Source organism: Juglans regia, chromosome 1 (assembly GCF_001411555.2).
Source record: "Juglans regia cultivar Chandler chromosome 1, Walnut 2.0, whole genome shotgun sequence".
Lineage (NCBI taxonomy): Eukaryota > Viridiplantae > Streptophyta > Magnoliopsida > Fagales > Juglandaceae > Juglans > Juglans regia.
In genome coordinates this window covers 41,721,608-41,738,665 of record NC_049901.1, presented here as the reverse complement: position 1 = coordinate 41,738,665, position 17,058 = coordinate 41,721,608, and the positions used below count along the sequence as shown (strand labels likewise).

The window sequence follows — 17,058 nt, the reverse complement described above, 5'->3', positions numbered from 1 at the left end:
GACCCGATTTCAATATACTTCCGTTTACCCGATCGGTCAATACCTGATTACCCGGCCCCGAAGTTGATTTTGGAATATACGTTTATTTCGACCTCCTTTTTTTTTATATAGCTCTACCTTCTTCTATGTTAGCTCTACCTGGATAGCTTTTTTTTTTTCCTTCTTCTTGGTTGTAAGTAGCTCTATCTCGATACCAAAAGAGAGTAGAGAGCATCATGCCAGCCTCTACCTTGGGTTCAATCTGCCTGAAGATTTTCATATATTTTCAAACGGTCTGCCTCGCTGGATACCTTTGGTTCATCACGCTCAAACCAAACAAAATTACTCTGCTTTTTCTCACAATTACCTTTTCCAGATTTCACAGATATGGATATGGAAAAATATTAAAGAAAATCAGGTGCATCTTTAATGCTTCTTTTTTTTTTTTTTGCAAATCTTAGCCATTAATGTTCTTTTTAATCTTTCCATTTTTTTTTTCTTCGTCCCTCCTATTCATACAAATCAACCCTGCTGTCCAAGACTGGGTAACACCCACAAAAACACGCCAGCTTTATCTAGTAATTGGGAGACACCCACAAAAACACTAGCTTTACCTAGTAACTTGGTAACACCCACAAAAAAAATGATAACCAATCCTGAAATAAACACCTACAGAAACCAAAAACACCAACAATAACCGTACCTTCCATGGTTGTAGAGTGACTGGGTGAGAGCTCTCGCAGAGAGAGTTGCGAGAGAGAGTAGTAGAGTTTCGGAGTTGTGAGAGGGACACAGGTTTTGGCGTGAGAGAGGGTTTTGAGCTTTTAAACGGGTAACGGGTAATACTCGGAAAAAGAAGGAAACGGGTAGACCAATTCCAGTACTTATTTTTTGTGCGCACGGGTCGGGTCAGAACAATCGGTCGGGTTGTTTCTCTCTTTTTTTTAATGTGTTCAGCCATATCCCCAGCAAGGAAAATATTTCTTTTAATTATTTTATTTGACTAAACAAATTACGTAAGATAACTTGATAACCGACTACATCAATCGTGTTTATCCAAGTACAAATTGATTGTTTTGGGTCAATATTTACTTTCATATAATGATGATATTAGTTGATAAATGTGAGTCCCCCTCACACAAAAAAAGGTTGGCTTAGCATAATAGTGCAGTGTTATATACTTCTTGAGTAATAGCCAGTGGTATGCACATTGAAGCTTTTGTATCTAAGATTGCTCTACTGTTAAAGAGTACCAGATATTTAATTGATTATGAGTCACTGGAAACGAGCAATACATATACATTCATGTTCCCATATAACAAGACAACCATTTTTTTCATTCAGGAAACAAATAGTACATTACATGCAAAGTGCCACACAAATTAGAACACGAGGTCTAGTACTTTCAAATCCACAATTTTTTTTTTTTTTTTTTTGAGATTGGAGCATTACTTACTAATTATTATATATACACATTGGTAAATGCTACTTTCACAACTTTAAACACTTGAGTTATCTTATGGCTAGAGAAGGATGATACTGCTTAACTGACATGAAATTCTCCACTAGCATGAACTTCTTTGACCCTTTTGTCGTACTCGTCTTCTTCGTCCTCTTCTTCCTCCACTTCTGCATCTATGTTTTCATTACCTTCATCTTCTGCTCCCCAGCAAAAGCGCCCGATATTAGATGATGGGAGTGGCTTTCTCGCCTCTGATACAATTTTCATTATATCATCCACACTTTGAAGAGAAAAGCTAGGATTGTCTCTCTGGTAATAGATAGCTTGAGCAGACTCTGTTAGCTCCCTCGGCAAGTTCTTTAAAAACCATGGATGGTTCTTGATTTCTTTGATTGTAATTCTCTGCAAAACCAACAATGCATGGGAAATTACTATAAAGTAAAGCTGAGAATGCAGCAGATTGTGACAACTAAAGCAAGCCAGACCTCTTGTGAGTGCACATATGAGTGTTGAAATACTGCACTGAGGAAAAACAAAGTGTGCAGTTGATATGCGTGACTAAATCCACATCTAGAGCTTTAAAAACTTTGAATTGAAGTTTTGTCCGACATGTATAAACAGGTTTTTGGTGGACTCTCGGAATCTCCCTTATGGAGCTTATGATCCAGCTTAAGCAAAGCATCCTGGTGTTCACATGTGGCCCTGTTAAAAGCTTTAGTGAATCTTGGATGAGTTGTGCTTAGTGGCTGTTGCATTTTGTTCAACTTTTGTACGGGTTAAACTTTGCATTTGCAAGGACTCACAAATTAAAGGGAGTTAGGTTGATGTGGTAGAGACTTGCACTGGGTGGGATTAATTGTAAGTGGATGTGTGGATGTTGAATTCCACGTTAAGAAAAAGCAAAGAAAGTAGTTGATATAAATAATTGGGACCAAACATAAAGATTTAATCTTTTAATTTGAAGTGGTGTCAGATGCATATCACAAGCTCTCGGTGGCCTCACGAGGCATCTCTCTGTTCCAACACCTTAAGACGGTCTTGATGTTTCTAACAGTTAGAACCACCCAGGCTAATTTTGAGATAAACCTAAAAGAAAATATCATAATTGGATATCATGTTTAATCACTATTGGTGCACTATCTCTTGCTGGTGTGGTCGTCATAAATGATGTGAAGGCCGAAGGGTCCAAACATGGGTCAGTAAAAGCCAGTCTAATAGAGAGGATAACGTTTCTGGGAGATATAATGTGTTCCATCGATAATCTTTTCCCATCTCAAATATAGATTTAGAAAAAAAAAATTGTTTGCACATGTTCTCATTCCCATGTTGAATAATGGGAAATACCATATCATTGCTGATTTAGACACCTTAACAGTTGGGGGATTAAGTTTCCCTTGTATGAGAAGAAGAGAAACTAAAGAAAGAGTAACACATTTCTTTACCCTAATATCTGCATCAGCGTTAAAAGGTAAAACAAACATAATTATATAAATTGCAATATAAGCAATAAGATGAATTCTCAAGAAAGCAAAAGAACCACTGTTTTGTGAAACCATTTTATATTTCCCCTAGGAATTATTATAGGTCTCACTTGATTCAACCAGGAATCCTTGGACTTGTTTATGTATCTTTTTAACCATTGTTATTCTGTCAGGGCATTTATTACTTGGACTGGGATGCGATTTCTCTACACCAAAACTTCTTGGATGTCAAGGTGTAGAGTATCAGACCACGTTTAATAAGCAAGATACAGCTTGGTTGTATCCTAATCCTTTCAGCATTTCCTAAACAAGTGAGTGAAAGGATATTCATTAGCAGTAAAGGTCATCATCGACAAGGACAAGAAGGGTACGGTTGGCCATTTGCAAATTCAATCAAGACAGAACTACCATACTACATGTGGAACCAGAGAGAGTTTATTGTTGACTTTCTATCATGTCTACCATATTATTTAAAGCATCCACCTTACCACAGACAAGCCAGTCAAACTCGACATTAATACTAGTGCACCTTTCATTAGCACAGCAAATGATATATGGCACAAGGAAATTGTCCAGGAAGAGTGAAAAAATAAATGTCGGAAGGTCCATTAAAGTAAGTTTCAATGAGATGAAAATGGCTAAAAGGTGACTGCAATGATCAGAATAAAATTTAGTTACTTCAGAATGGTACATACCCTCGATGGACTTGCAACAAATATCCGAGAGAGAAGATGCCTGCAATCTTGAGATATGTGAACATAGTCTGGGATTTTGTACTGAACAGCCATTATTTTCTGCAGAAGAATGACAAAGAGGAAGAAGAAAATATGAAAACTCATTTTTTTCAAAAAGCATATAGATGGAGGAGGCATAATTACTTGAATTGTTTTTCTGAAATTCCTGGGGTCATCTTGGTCTTCAAAAGGGTATGCTCCCACCAACATGACATAGAGAGTTACTCCACATGACCATACATCTGCCGACTAAATAAAAGCAAGAAAAGATATTATCCTCACTGCAACTAACAAATTCAAGTTATTCCCATTTATAGCTACCTAAAAGTAGTAATGTTAGCGAGCACACTATATATGAGTTTATTAGCTTTTCATATTATGTTACATGTAGAATAAGCTTCAAACTTCTTATTTCTGGATATCATTACCAGAAACGAAGAAAAGTAACTGATTTAAGAGATTAAATATGCAGAAAGAGGGAGTTTCAGCTTCCCCTCAAACTTGCATTGAGGATCTACATGTAGTGAACCAAATGCTAGTGTAGGATGGTAACTGGTGCCATATGCTGAATGGAAAATGCCATGCCAGACCAAGTTCAGTATAGCAACATTCCCAATGTATCAAAAGCACTTGGATTTTATGAGCCGACGCGAAATATGAGTGGCCATGGATGATAAGTAACAAAAGACACGATGCTTGAAGGAATGGCCCATCTAAGATTTATCAACCTCATCATATTTCTTGAAACAAAAACTCTATGTGCAGTCACTTTTGCGTACTCCTTGTGCACTCCACTAATATGATAAACAACTCCTTGCGCACTCCACTAATGTGATAAACAAAGATCCTTCCCTCTCTCTCCTCCACTCCAATAAAGAGGAAACGAGGGGAAAAAAGTCAAACACAAGTAATGACAAAACTAAGTTTTCACATGGTGGGAAGCTGATGCTGTAACCCTCCATTATTCAATAGCCAATCAAATGCTAGTGGGTAACAAGTGCTCTAGTGGTTCACTTTATAAAGTCCAAAAACTGAGCAAGAATTCAAAATTGGCCAAAATTGAAGTTTCAAACCATACACCCAAATGGGGGTGACTATAAAGTCGCTAACTATATTAGATATTAAAAAAAGGTAATTGAAGGAACAAAAAAACAAGCTAAGGAGCACTTCCATGTGCATCCCAGCCAATACATTCAAAATACAAACCGGGCATAAACAGTATTCTAATGTCGTGACAATTACAAAATGTCCCTTACCAGAGGTGCCCAATACTTGGGAAAGATGAACTCACACTCATCCAACTATTTCCTGGCTTAGCTCATGCTTGCATATATGCATATAACACATCAACTCAAATTCCATACACAAGAAACTTAAAGAAAATTATCCCAAAATAACCCAAGTAGGGATGTCAATAGGATCGTGTAGGTCATGGGTAAGTTTCTCCATCCCCATCCCTGCCCCTGCAACTCCCTTCAGGCATGGAATGGGGCTAAATATTAACCCTCATCCCCATTTAAACTTTTTCATGCCCACACCCATTGGCATTATGTCCCAACTAATAAACCCAAAAAAGGGGAATTTTCTTCTTTTATGCCAACAAAGCAAAGTAATTTCTAGAAGCAAATAAGATAAAGAAAAAGAGCCAAAAAAGAAGAAGAAGAGGTGACCCCAATTGTGGTGCAATGGGCAATTACATTCATGGTACATCATAAAGAAAATAAGAAAAAGAAAAAACAAATGGTTTTAAATTTTTGTAGTTATCACATACCATTTATAATTACATCCATAGTACATCATAAAACCTTATTGGAATCTGAACAAATAAATAAGAACATAAAGAAATAAACAACAGTATGTCGTGGAAACCATCCATAATTGCATTCATAGTACACCATAAAACCTTATTGGAATCTGAACAAATAAATAACAACATAAAGAAATAAACAAAAGTATGTCGTTGAAACAGTGACCGTCACTTTCTAACTAGAATGTGTGCTTTTGTCAATAGGAACCATAATTTTAAGGGCAAAGAAGAAAATATATGCAAGGCAATGGGACACCCTCCTGGTTTCCACTGAAAGCGAGTGACAAGAAATTTACCTTGCCATCATACTCTCTTCTAGAAAGAACTTCTGGTGCAATATATGCAGGAGTCCCAACTGTGGATTTGGGTCTTGAATGCAGGATGGATGACTACAGCACAAGTAAAAAGTAGGCCACGAAAAAAGTTATCAAAAGACCATAATAAATATTCCCAAAATGAAATAAATATGTGGGAAATTAGTTTCATGCCTTAGAATAACCAAAATCACAAATTTTGAGCCGTGGCGCAGGGCTTCCATCTAAAAGCGTGTTTTCGAGCTTCAAATCTCTATGGCATATTTGCTGCAAAATAAAGAGGAAAAAATAATAATTGTATCTTCAAACTGTACTTTTAATAGCAGAGAAAGTATAAAGGAGAAACTAAGTGAAAAAGAGAGCTTTCAAGAGTGAAAACTGAAAAGGGATGCTACCATGGAATGGCAATAATGGACACCAGAGATCAGCTGCTGAAAGAAATATCTAGCCTGGCCAGTTAAAAAAAAAAAAAAAAAACATTAAAGACTAAAATAATTGCATTAATTAAGAGAAAGTGATCGAAAGAGAGATTATTGGAGTGAAAAAGAGATGAGCAATGCTATACAACTTTTTCATATCATATTTTTTAAAATTTTTAAATTTTTAAATTTTTAAAAAAAAAAAATTTTTTGAGTTTATTTTTTTAAAATTAATTCAATTCTTTTATTTATTATTTATGTATTAAATATTTGACAAAAAAAATAATAAACATTAAAAAAAATGTAATGTATAAAAGTTGTTTGGCAAGAGCTTGTCTAGATTTTTTCAAAAGAGAGTAACTTTTACCTCATCTTCACTGAATCTGCCGGCATTGCAGATTCGTTCAAAGAGCTCTCCGCCGGATGCATATTCCATCACAATCGCCAAATCCGTCGGGGTCAAGACCACCTGAAAATTTATATACCAAACAACAGAAATAAGGATTTCGGCAATAGTATTCCAAACCCTTTTAACCAAATTCTTGCAACAGGAAAAAAAATAACAAACACAAAAACTAGCCTCCTTGAAACGGATTATGTTGGGATGCCGAAGCGATCTGTGGTTGATAATCTCTCTCGCCACATTCTCATCAATCTGCAGTTGAAGTGAGATAATTTAAAATCAGTGACGTTCAGAAAGGATCCTTTTAATTCTGTTCGGTTTCTGGGGTCCTCTAAATTGTGAAAAATCTAAGATTCCAAAACTGAATTTTCTTTTCCTTCCATGCTTTTTTTCCCTGTAAGCAAACTCAGCCCAAGACAGGGTCCTCCTTCAGCGCGCCTCAGCCTAACGCACCCTTCTTAGCTTATAATCAATTGAAATTAGTCTTCCACTCTTTGGAACCAACAGCAACAAAAAAGCAAAACATAACAGTAAAAACTAAACTTTTAATATCTTTTTTGTATTTTCATTCATCGCTTTTCTTTTCAACCAAACAGCAAACCACGACAAACCTTTTGGCCGCGCTCGATGTATTTCATAGCGACGAGCTCCTTAGTCTCCTTGTTCCTCAAGAGTCTTGCCACCCCAAAATTCCCAGCTCCCAAGTTCTTCACGATCTCGTACTTTTCCATCTTCCCAGAATATTTCTTGACCGCTGCTTCAACAACTATATCAAAAACGATCTAAACGATTAACTATGCATGCAACTACTTTCACAGCCTCGATCAGTTCTTGCATGCACATAGGAAAGGAAACTGAAACCTTGGGAGGATTACTACTGTCTGTGATTGCGTCTGTGTACAAGGAGAGTGGGGGATTGGATCCAAATCCTTAGTTTATATATATTTAAGGATAGTGGAAGTGAATACAGGAGGGACCTGAAGTATGCACGTGGAGGAGGCGTTAGAAAAATGGGGTTAATGAGTATGGGAATCCATGACCATCTTGAATCCAATCACTGCAACTCCATTGCTTAATCCATACCATGCATCCGTCTTTTTCTTCGTTTATATATATTTAAATTCATATGAGTTGTTTGCTATTGGATCTTTAAAAACGCCTTTGCGCTAGGAGATCACACAACGCGGAGTCAATTTGACTTTTTGATGCCTTTTTCACAAGCAACCCAGCAATCTTTCTCGCATTACCATTGTACGTTTTACTGCTTTCAAGTCATGTCCGTAAACAAATGAGTCGGCACAGACTTTTTCTCGACAGAATATCTCTTTCATAAATAACTTCTATTACTAAAAAGGAAAACACTACTCTTACTATTAGGTTATACCGCTAATTTTTACTGCAGTGAGTTTTTTATTTTTTTTTTATTATTATTTTTTATTTAATAATTAAGTAAATATTTTATAAAAATATTTTTATTTTTTTAAATATATTTAAATATGAAAAAAATACAAAAAAAAAAACATTCCAAAAATACTAGCGGAAACTTCCAGTAGTGGGAGTAGTATATATTGTATGTGTTTTTTTTTAAGTTGTTTTTTATATAATATTTTTTAAAAAATAAAATAAATTTAGAACATCATTAAAAACACTTTCTTAATCAAGAAGTAAAAAAAAAGTTATTAAAAAATACTTCCTTAATCACGAAGTAAAATATTTTATATTTTACTTCGTGATTAAGCAAGTATTATTTAATAATATTATAAATTTTTTTATTTTTTAAAAATATTTAAAATTATTAAAAACATTTATATAAAAAAAGAATTAAAAAATACACATAATAAAATACACTGGAGCTCCAGCGGGAGCTCTCAGCGGGAGCCCCCAGCGGGAGCTCTCAGCATTTTCCTTTATATAATCATGTTTTAAAATAAAGTAATGATACTCATCATCTATTTTATCATCTTCTTATAATTTTATAACGTGATATTAAATAATTAGATATTATTTATTATATTTTACTTATTAATCTATTATTTAATGTCATATCATGAGATGTTAACAGGATAATGATAAACAGATTTTTTTTAAAATAATAATATTTTATGTAAAACGATTTTATTGTTATAAGTTATTTTACAAAAATATCTCTTATTTAAAACATAATTATACTAAAGATTATAAAAAAGATTACATGTCTATCATTTTCCTTACTAAAATATCTTATTGAATTTTTAATAAATAAAAATTAACATAATTTCATAAAAATTACTTAGTTCACAAAAATTTCTTTCTAAACATACGTTTAAAAGACTCTTAAAAATATTTTTTAAACATTTATCAATCCAAACCTATTTTTAATGAACCATTTTTCCACTATTATAATATTCCAATAAATATTTTTTGACTCTTTTTTTTTTTTTAATGCAAAGCCCTTTGAAAATGGAATTTTGAAGCCTTGTATAAGGCGTAATTAGGAAATTGTTCCATTTTCAATATATGAGTATATCTTGTACGTACAAGATCATTATATACTCATGATCTAGAAGTTATATTTAACTTATAATTAGTAAAATATTGGCCAAATTACTCAGCTTTTTATTAAAGATTTTCAATGATTTTGAACTAAAATATAAAATGGAACAGAGGATTATATGAATAATTTTCATTTTTATATATATTTCTATTTAAGATTATAAATACATAATAAATATTATAGATTAATGATAATTAGTATTAAAGAATTGTTTAACTTGGACTAATATTGACCACGACACGTGTAAGATATTATCATGTCAACCTTCCGCTGGTTGTCCCATGCATAGAAAGGCATGTCATGACCCAAATTAGAAACACTCGTAATTAACCTCGATTACATTCCAGTCAACAATCAAACTATATATATATATATATATATCAAATGATTTAGAAAATTAAATTGCTTGATTAAAATAAAAACAGTAGAACTTGGCTTTGAAAGAAGTACATGGATTGAAGAAAGAGACAACTGCATGCACCCATCTATATATGCATGGTTTCAAACGTAATAGTTTGCAAAGACAAGTTAGAAATTAGATAACAAGATTGAGAAATAAATATTCGTAATTTTAAATTTTAAAATTTTAGAGTGTGTAAATCACGTATATTTTTTTTTTAAATAATAATTGAAATTTATTATTAAAAAAATAATTTTATTAACAATAATTCTCGATTTTTTTCAAAATTAATGCTATATTTGTACATTTTAAAATTATATTTAATATTATTCATAAAAATTAATGCGGTGGTAGACGAAAAAAGAGATCTATGATCAATAATGATGCATATTAAGGAAGTTTAATAGAAAATAGAGAGGTTTTATTTTTGAGTTTTACTGTTTATCATTTCACACACTACACATCATATTTATTTTTTATTTTTTATTTTTTATTTATGTTAAGCTAATTGAATTATTTTACTCATAATTTATATACCACAATATAATATAAGGATGATGAGTATATATATATATTTTGTGAGTTGGAATACCCAAGTTCAAATAATAATTAAGAGTAATTCTATGCATCAGCCTACACTCTTCACATACCATGCATTCAATTTTTTTTTTTTTTTTAACTCAATACACTAAATATATTGAGCGTATAATAAATAATAGGCTGATGCAAATATTTTTCCAATAATTAATGATACTTGTAGAACTACAAAGCCGTGACAAAAGCCGTGACAAATGCCATAAAAAAGAATATGTCGTATTTATTCGAAAACATAAACAATGCCATAAAAAAGAGAGACTGAAACTCGGACTTATGCGTAGCATGTGGGTAGGCACATGTGCCATGACCGACACAGTTCACGCCCATCTTGTCAATCGTTGTCTATCATTATAATTTATGCGTCTCCTATTTTCGATTGGTCAAAGAAACAACTGTCAAATTTGCCGCCACAGTTTGTCTGTTTGCTCAAGTATACTGACTTTATAAGAAAAATGATAAATACAGTAACTTTTTATAAAATATTACATAATTATATTTTAAAATAAAAGATAATTTTATAAAATATCTTATAAAAATAATATTATTTTATAAAAATATTTTTATTTTAAAATATATATTATAAAATATATTGTGAGATGTGATGTGTGTAAGCTACCGGTGCCCAAGTATACTTTCAAGCCCAACTGCTGCCCCAACCCAATTGAACTGCGCAGAAGGAAACTGAAGATATTAGTTAACCACGGAAGTTTGGGAGAATCCATTTTGGGCCTGGCCCAAGACTTTATATCTTCGGCCCATTTCAGAATCATGGAATTCCTACAAAGGGTTGCAATTTGCAATGGTACTGAGTGCCTCCTGCATATGAATTATGATTTGTAATTGGAATTGCGGAATTCCTTTATGGAGACTGAGTTGTACGGTTTTATGGTGTTCAACTTTTGTGTATTTTTTTTTAAAAAAAAGTGGACAAATTTGAAGTTAATATGAAAATTTGTATTTTTAATGGTGGACTTTGCTATTTTTTATGGAAATGCATGTCACTTATATATTCTAAAACTATATCTAATATTACTCATATTCTAAATGCAATTACAGAATTCCTTGAAAAAAAAATATATTCATCATCTATTTTTTCCTTATCCTATGATGTGACATCAGATGATAAATTTATAAGTGAAATATAATAAATAATTTTCAATCATTTAATATCATATCATAGGATAATGAGAATTGACATGAAGAGTAGTATTACTATTTACTTTGGGAGACAAAAACACTGAGAAAACAATCAAATTAAAACCAGCGAGTGAATTGAAATTAAGTACTTGAACCAATGAAAACTACTACCATATATTGCAAAGTACATGTGACAGTAGCACAATAACCATGAAAACTCAATTACCAATGAAGGGTAATATGCCCTTCTTCTTGATTTATATACTTGTTGCCATTTTTTTTTTTTTTTTTAAGTTTCACAATTTTTATAGATTCATTTGTTTTATGTATTTATTAAATTCAATCCAAATATAAATATAAGGCATTTCTCGTCTTTGCTTTTATTTGTCTATTTTTTTGTAAAAATGTTTATTTATTTTTCCCTTCTTCAACTAATAATATCTGGAGGTGAAATTACCACGCACTACCAAAAAAATTATTGCCCTTTATCCGCATGGCAATTGGCAAAGGCAACGGCGTCTTTTCCCTCGCTAGCTCTTTTTCAAGAGCATGCCCACGCCACATGTTAATGAATGAACAAGTTTGATAAGGTACAAAATGTTTTAAATTTAAAATCCCACCTTTAAATTATCAAATTTTCCAAAGAATTCAAAAGTAAGGAGCAACATCATAACATGTCATTATTTTTCTCCATAATCAATTTCGCTCGTTCATTTTTTTAACAGGATATATATATAATGAGATTTAGATATTTTAAAGTTTATATCCAAGTTTATATCGTAACATGTCTTTATATAAGGATTGATATAGCTATAAATAGATTACACAAAAGTAATTATACAAATTGACATGATTTTACGTAGTCCGTTAGATCTATTTTATAATAAAAATAATTTTACAATCTGACGAATCATATAAAAATATGTTAGTTTGTAAGATTATTTTTATGTTATTTATTTATAGTTAAAGTATATTTTTATATAAAATAGGGTCCACGTGAACATTTACGAAGCATTTAATACTAATCAAAAAACTTATTCTTTACAAATTAGTGTTGTCACGTGTTTACCTCTTTCTTTCTCATTCTAAACCCTATAATTCAAGTAAGAACTTGACAAAATTCAAATCCTATATAATATACAAAATAATTTCATAATGTCACCACGTTTTATATTGTAATAATGCTTAAGCAAACAAAGTGTCACTTTTTAAAAAATAAATAAAAAGAAAAAAGAAATTGACATGATAATCTCAAACTATCATAAAGAAATGTGCTAAGCAATTGAGGAATAGCAGCCAGCAATTGATGGCAGTATGGTTGTTGAGAGCAACTTTGCAAAGGGGTAGTCCAAGTCATGATATATATGGGGGCCTCCTTATAAGTGGAGGGTTCCACAGCTTTAACGGTTAAGATTACAGAAACAGCTAAGACAGAATGACCTCTGAACGACCGCAATGGATCCAAGGCATCCATCCATCCAACGTTCATATTTTGAAACTTTTTTGGGCCACTTTTGCCTAATTTCACACTGTCCGTAGGCCCATCATCTCAACCCCCCACAGCACACAAAGAACCTTTCTCTATCTTTTTTTTCTTTTTTTTAAAAAATAAAACGCCGTTACAATGCCAATGAGGCAAAGCATCATGGGGTCCCGCCTAATAGAACACTGTTAGCTGTCTAAATATTATTTATAAATGAAAGTGTGCTTTATATTATTTATTGTTGTCCTATAGATTTGTAAGACTTTATAAATATTATAAATTTTAATTTGTGTATCTATATTTTTTCCGTTTAAAATTAAATAATTATTAGGTATTCTCGGAGTACTAATATATGGTACTCACATCTCATCATAAAATATCATGGTAATTTCAATTAATACTTAAATAAATATTTTTAATTAAAAAATAATTTTATAAAGTCTTGCACATATTAATCTTGTAGCATTATTATTTATAATTACATAATATATAATATAAAATGAAAGTAGGGTGCTATCGCTGCTCCAAAATCTGCCTAATAATTAATTATGCATTGAATTTTCAAATTTAAATCGGATATCTTAATCCAAATTTAAACCCGGCAGTCTGGTCCACCGTTCACTATACAAACCACCACTACCCCACAATACAAACGAGGGCCAAGGCCATAAGCCCATAACCTCCGCTCTTTAAAACTCCATCCCACGACCCTTTCCCTCAACCCCCTCGACTGCTCTCTCTCTCTCTCCCTCTCTATATCTCAAGATTCTCAACTTCTCCCTCTCATATATATAGTTTGAGAACACACACTCTCTCTCTCTATCTATTAGCAGTTTACAGTTGTGGGAATTAAAGAATCAATCGCCATGGCTGATGAAGTTCAAAAGCAACCCCAAGAGACATTGGCATTAGTCGAAGAAGAAGAGGTGGTGGTCACTGATGTTCCACAGTCTGAGAAAGCTGCCGCCACTGTAGAGAAAGAGCAACCTCATGTGCCAGAGGCTGAGGAGCCCCCGAAGCCAAATCCCGTTGAGGAGGAGCCTGCTGCAGAAGGGACTGAGTTGCCGAAACCGGGTGACACCGATGCGAAGATCCCTCAATCGGGTTCCTTCAAAGAAGAGAGCACCCGAGTTGCTGACCTTCCCGACATCGAGAAGAAAGCACTTGAAGAGCTTAAGCAGCTTATCCAAGATGCTCTCAACAAGCATGAATTCACTACTCTGGCTTCATCTCCACCGCCACCACCCCCCAAAGAAGAAGAAAAGCCAGCGGCTGTAGAGGAAAAGGAGGATCAGAAGCCTGCTGAAGAAAAGCCAGCCGAAGTGGCTGCTGATGTTCCTCCAATGGCACCGGAAGAACCCGAAAAGCCAGAATCAGAAACTCCAGAAGAAACCGAGGAAGGAGCAGAGAAGAAGGCGGAACCGGAGAATGAAGAAACAGTTGCAGGACAAGTAACAGAAACGGTAGTGGCAACGGAGGTCATTGAAAAGAAGGCTGCCGCTGCCGCTGATGCCGTAGATGATGATGGTGCAAAGACTGTGGAAGCCATAGAAGAGACCATTGTGGCTGTCTCTTCTTCAGTTCAACAGGAGCAGCCTCCTCCACCTCCAGCAAACGACGCGGAGGATCAGAAGGTTGCTGCACCATCGGAGGCGGAAGAAAAAGATGCCAAAGCTGAGGATTCGGCTCCTCTGCCTCCGGACGAGGTATCCATCTGGGGGATCCCACTCCTCGCCGATGAGAGAAGCGATGTCATTCTCTTGAAATTTCTCCGAGCAAGAGATTTCAAGGTGAAAGATGCATTCACCATGATCAAGAACACGGTGCGCTGGAGGAAAGAGTTTGGGATCGATGAGTTGCTAGAAGAAGACCTGGGTAATGATTTAGAGAAGGTGGTGTTCATGCACGGCTTTGATAAGGAAGGTCATCCTGTGTGCTACAATGTCTACGGGGAATTCCAGAACAAGGAGCTTTACCAGAAAACATTTTCTGATGAAGAGAAGAGACAGAAGTTCTTGAGGTGGAGGATTCAATTCCTGGAAAGGAGTATCCGGAAGTTGGATTTCAACCCTGGTGGTATTTGCACTATTGTTCAGGTCAATGATTTGAAGAATTCTCCAGGACCTGGAAAGCGGGAGCTTAGACAAGCAACTAAACAGGCCCTCCACCTGCTCCAAGATAATTATCCTGAATTTGTAGCCAAACAGGTATATTTTGCTATATAATCCCACTTCTATTCTATGTAACTTCTGCAATGTTATTTGCCGTTTTAATTTAGGGTTTGGATCTTTTTTAGGTGTTTATCAATGTCCCTTGGTGGTACCTGGCAGTCAACAGAATGATAAGCCCATTCCTAACCCAGAGAACCAAAAGCAAATTTGTGTTTGCTGGCCCTTCCAAGTCTGTAGGGACCCTTTTGGGGTGAGCACCAAAATTTTCTTTTTTTACTTGTGGCTTTGGATATTTTACCACCCAGAAAACAAAAGAGTTTCCCATGTGAGTCTAAATTGGATTGAATTTAAAAATACAGGTACATAGCTGCAGAGCAGGTACCAGTCAAATATGGAGGACTGAGCAAAGATGGTGAATTTGGCACAACAGATGCTGTAAATGAGATAACTGTTAGGCCTGCAGCAAAACACATCGTGGAATTTCCAGTTACTGAGGTGAAACATTCTCTGTCATACTATAAGCTAGCATTTGAAATTTTGTATCGTCTTGTGTTATTGAAAATAGGGAATCTTTTCTTGGATTCTCTGAACCCTGTTTGGTGACATATATACTGTACTGGTGCCATTTATATAGGGACACAGTATCTTTTAACTGCATTTGGAATATAATTCAATTGTACAGCATATTAAAGTCCATAAGCTTAGAACAAGTTAAACCCTCTATGGGCTACGCTTCATGTCGTACATTACTTTGTGATATGAAGATATGGCACTTTCTCAATAGGTCAAAGCATATCATTTGTGAAATTTTCTGCAGAAACTTGTCTGGTTAAAAAGTCAGTAGCTTGCGTTCGAGTTGTTAATAAATTATACCAATTGTTATCCAAGTACTCGTGTTGAATAATACCCACTTGATGCAGTCCTGCCTTCTTGCTTGGGAAGTCCGAGTAGTGGGATGGGAGGTGAGCTACGGTGCAGAATTTGTGCCAAGCGCTGAAGAGAATTACACTGTGATCATTCAGAAGGCTAGGAAGGTGGCCTCATCTGAAGAACCAGTTGTTTGCAACAGTTTCAAGATTGGTGAACCTGGCAAGGTGGTACTCACCATTGATAATCCTACCTCCAAGAAGAAAAAGCTCCTTTACCGTTTGAAGATCAAGCCTTCTTCTGATTGAATGATTTCTTTTAAGAGGAAATGGGAAAAGAAAGATAATAGTAAGACCGCTCTGCTTAATTCCTGCATCCAAGTATATCATTGCCATCGGAGCTTGAAGATTGGGGTTTGTTGATTATAGATAGGGAAGCAAATATATTTGTTGAAAGTGGCTTGGGTTTCTTCTGTTTTTTTTTTTTTTTTTTCCCACCTGAATGTTTAATTATACATTTTGTGGCTGTTTATTAAATATGAATATTATTTAATTAAATTTTTAATTATTAGTGGCATGTGAAATCTTCATGACTTGAAATTCCAATGCGACAATTCACCATCTAAAAGATGAGAGTGAAGTTAAGATTTAAACTTAATTACCATTTTGAATATGTTAAATTATAAAATTATTTTTATTATAAAATAAATCTAACGTATCATATAAAACATGTCAAATTTTTATTGTCCACTATACATAGGATGTGTAGAATATGTAGGGGGTAGGAGAAGTGTACAAGGGTGGGGGGTCCTTCATTTTCGGGATTGTAGCTCAATTTAATTATCTTCAAGACCTTTAAACTGTAGAAAGTTGAACTGATGTGGTTGAGAAAAAAGAAAAGCCATAGATCCCGTTCAAAAGTCGGTTTCAAATTTGGAATGTACCTTTCTTATCGTGTCGTCTTCTTAAAAGTGTAATCTGTGATTTCTTCCATTTCGATAAAGCCACTATCTTCAAGACCAGGTTTGGAACTTTAGCATTATACTTCCCTCTTTCAAGATTGCTGTGAAATTATAATCACTAGATAATCATTATCGCATTTCCAAGTGCTTTTGAACATTTCAATGGCTGGTTTAACAGTAAGATATTATTCTTTAAAACCAACTTCAACCTCGAAGCATGTGCTTCAGCCCCTCACGCCCTCTAGTGTCATCTCCTTGGCAATGGCCTTCCTGCTTTGTCCAGCTTCCTTAACTGTGCAAGCCACGGTTG

General features: G+C 34.3%; 2 protein-coding genes across 2 annotated transcripts; one reads left to right on the top strand and one right to left on the bottom strand.

The window, feature by feature from the left end:
• Positions 1-1,243: 1,243 nt before the first annotated feature.
• LOC109012760 (serine/threonine-protein kinase SAPK7) lies at positions 1,244-7,780 on the bottom strand. The gene is made up of 10 exons (XM_018994546.2): positions 7,461-7,780; positions 7,211-7,365; positions 6,777-6,851; positions 6,564-6,665; positions 6,173-6,226; positions 5,952-6,044; positions 5,760-5,852; positions 3,801-3,905; positions 3,618-3,716; positions 1,244-1,843 (listed from the first exon to the last, which is right to left on the bottom strand). Exons 2-10 carry the CDS (start codon positions 7,328-7,330, stop codon positions 1,523-1,525), a joined length of 1,062 nt encoding a protein of 353 aa, XP_018850091.1. The 5' UTR covers positions 7,331-7,365; positions 7,461-7,780; the 3' UTR covers positions 1,244-1,522.
• A 5,650-nt stretch (positions 7,781-13,430) lies between these two features.
• Positions 13,431-16,357, top strand: LOC109012759 (patellin-3-like). The gene is made up of 4 exons (XM_018994544.2): positions 13,431-14,956; positions 15,046-15,170; positions 15,280-15,415; positions 15,841-16,357. Exons 1-4 carry the CDS (start codon positions 13,616-13,618, stop codon positions 16,093-16,095), a joined length of 1,857 nt encoding a protein of 618 aa, XP_018850089.2. The 5' UTR covers positions 13,431-13,615; the 3' UTR covers positions 16,096-16,357.
• Positions 16,358-17,058: the final 701 nt, after the last annotated feature.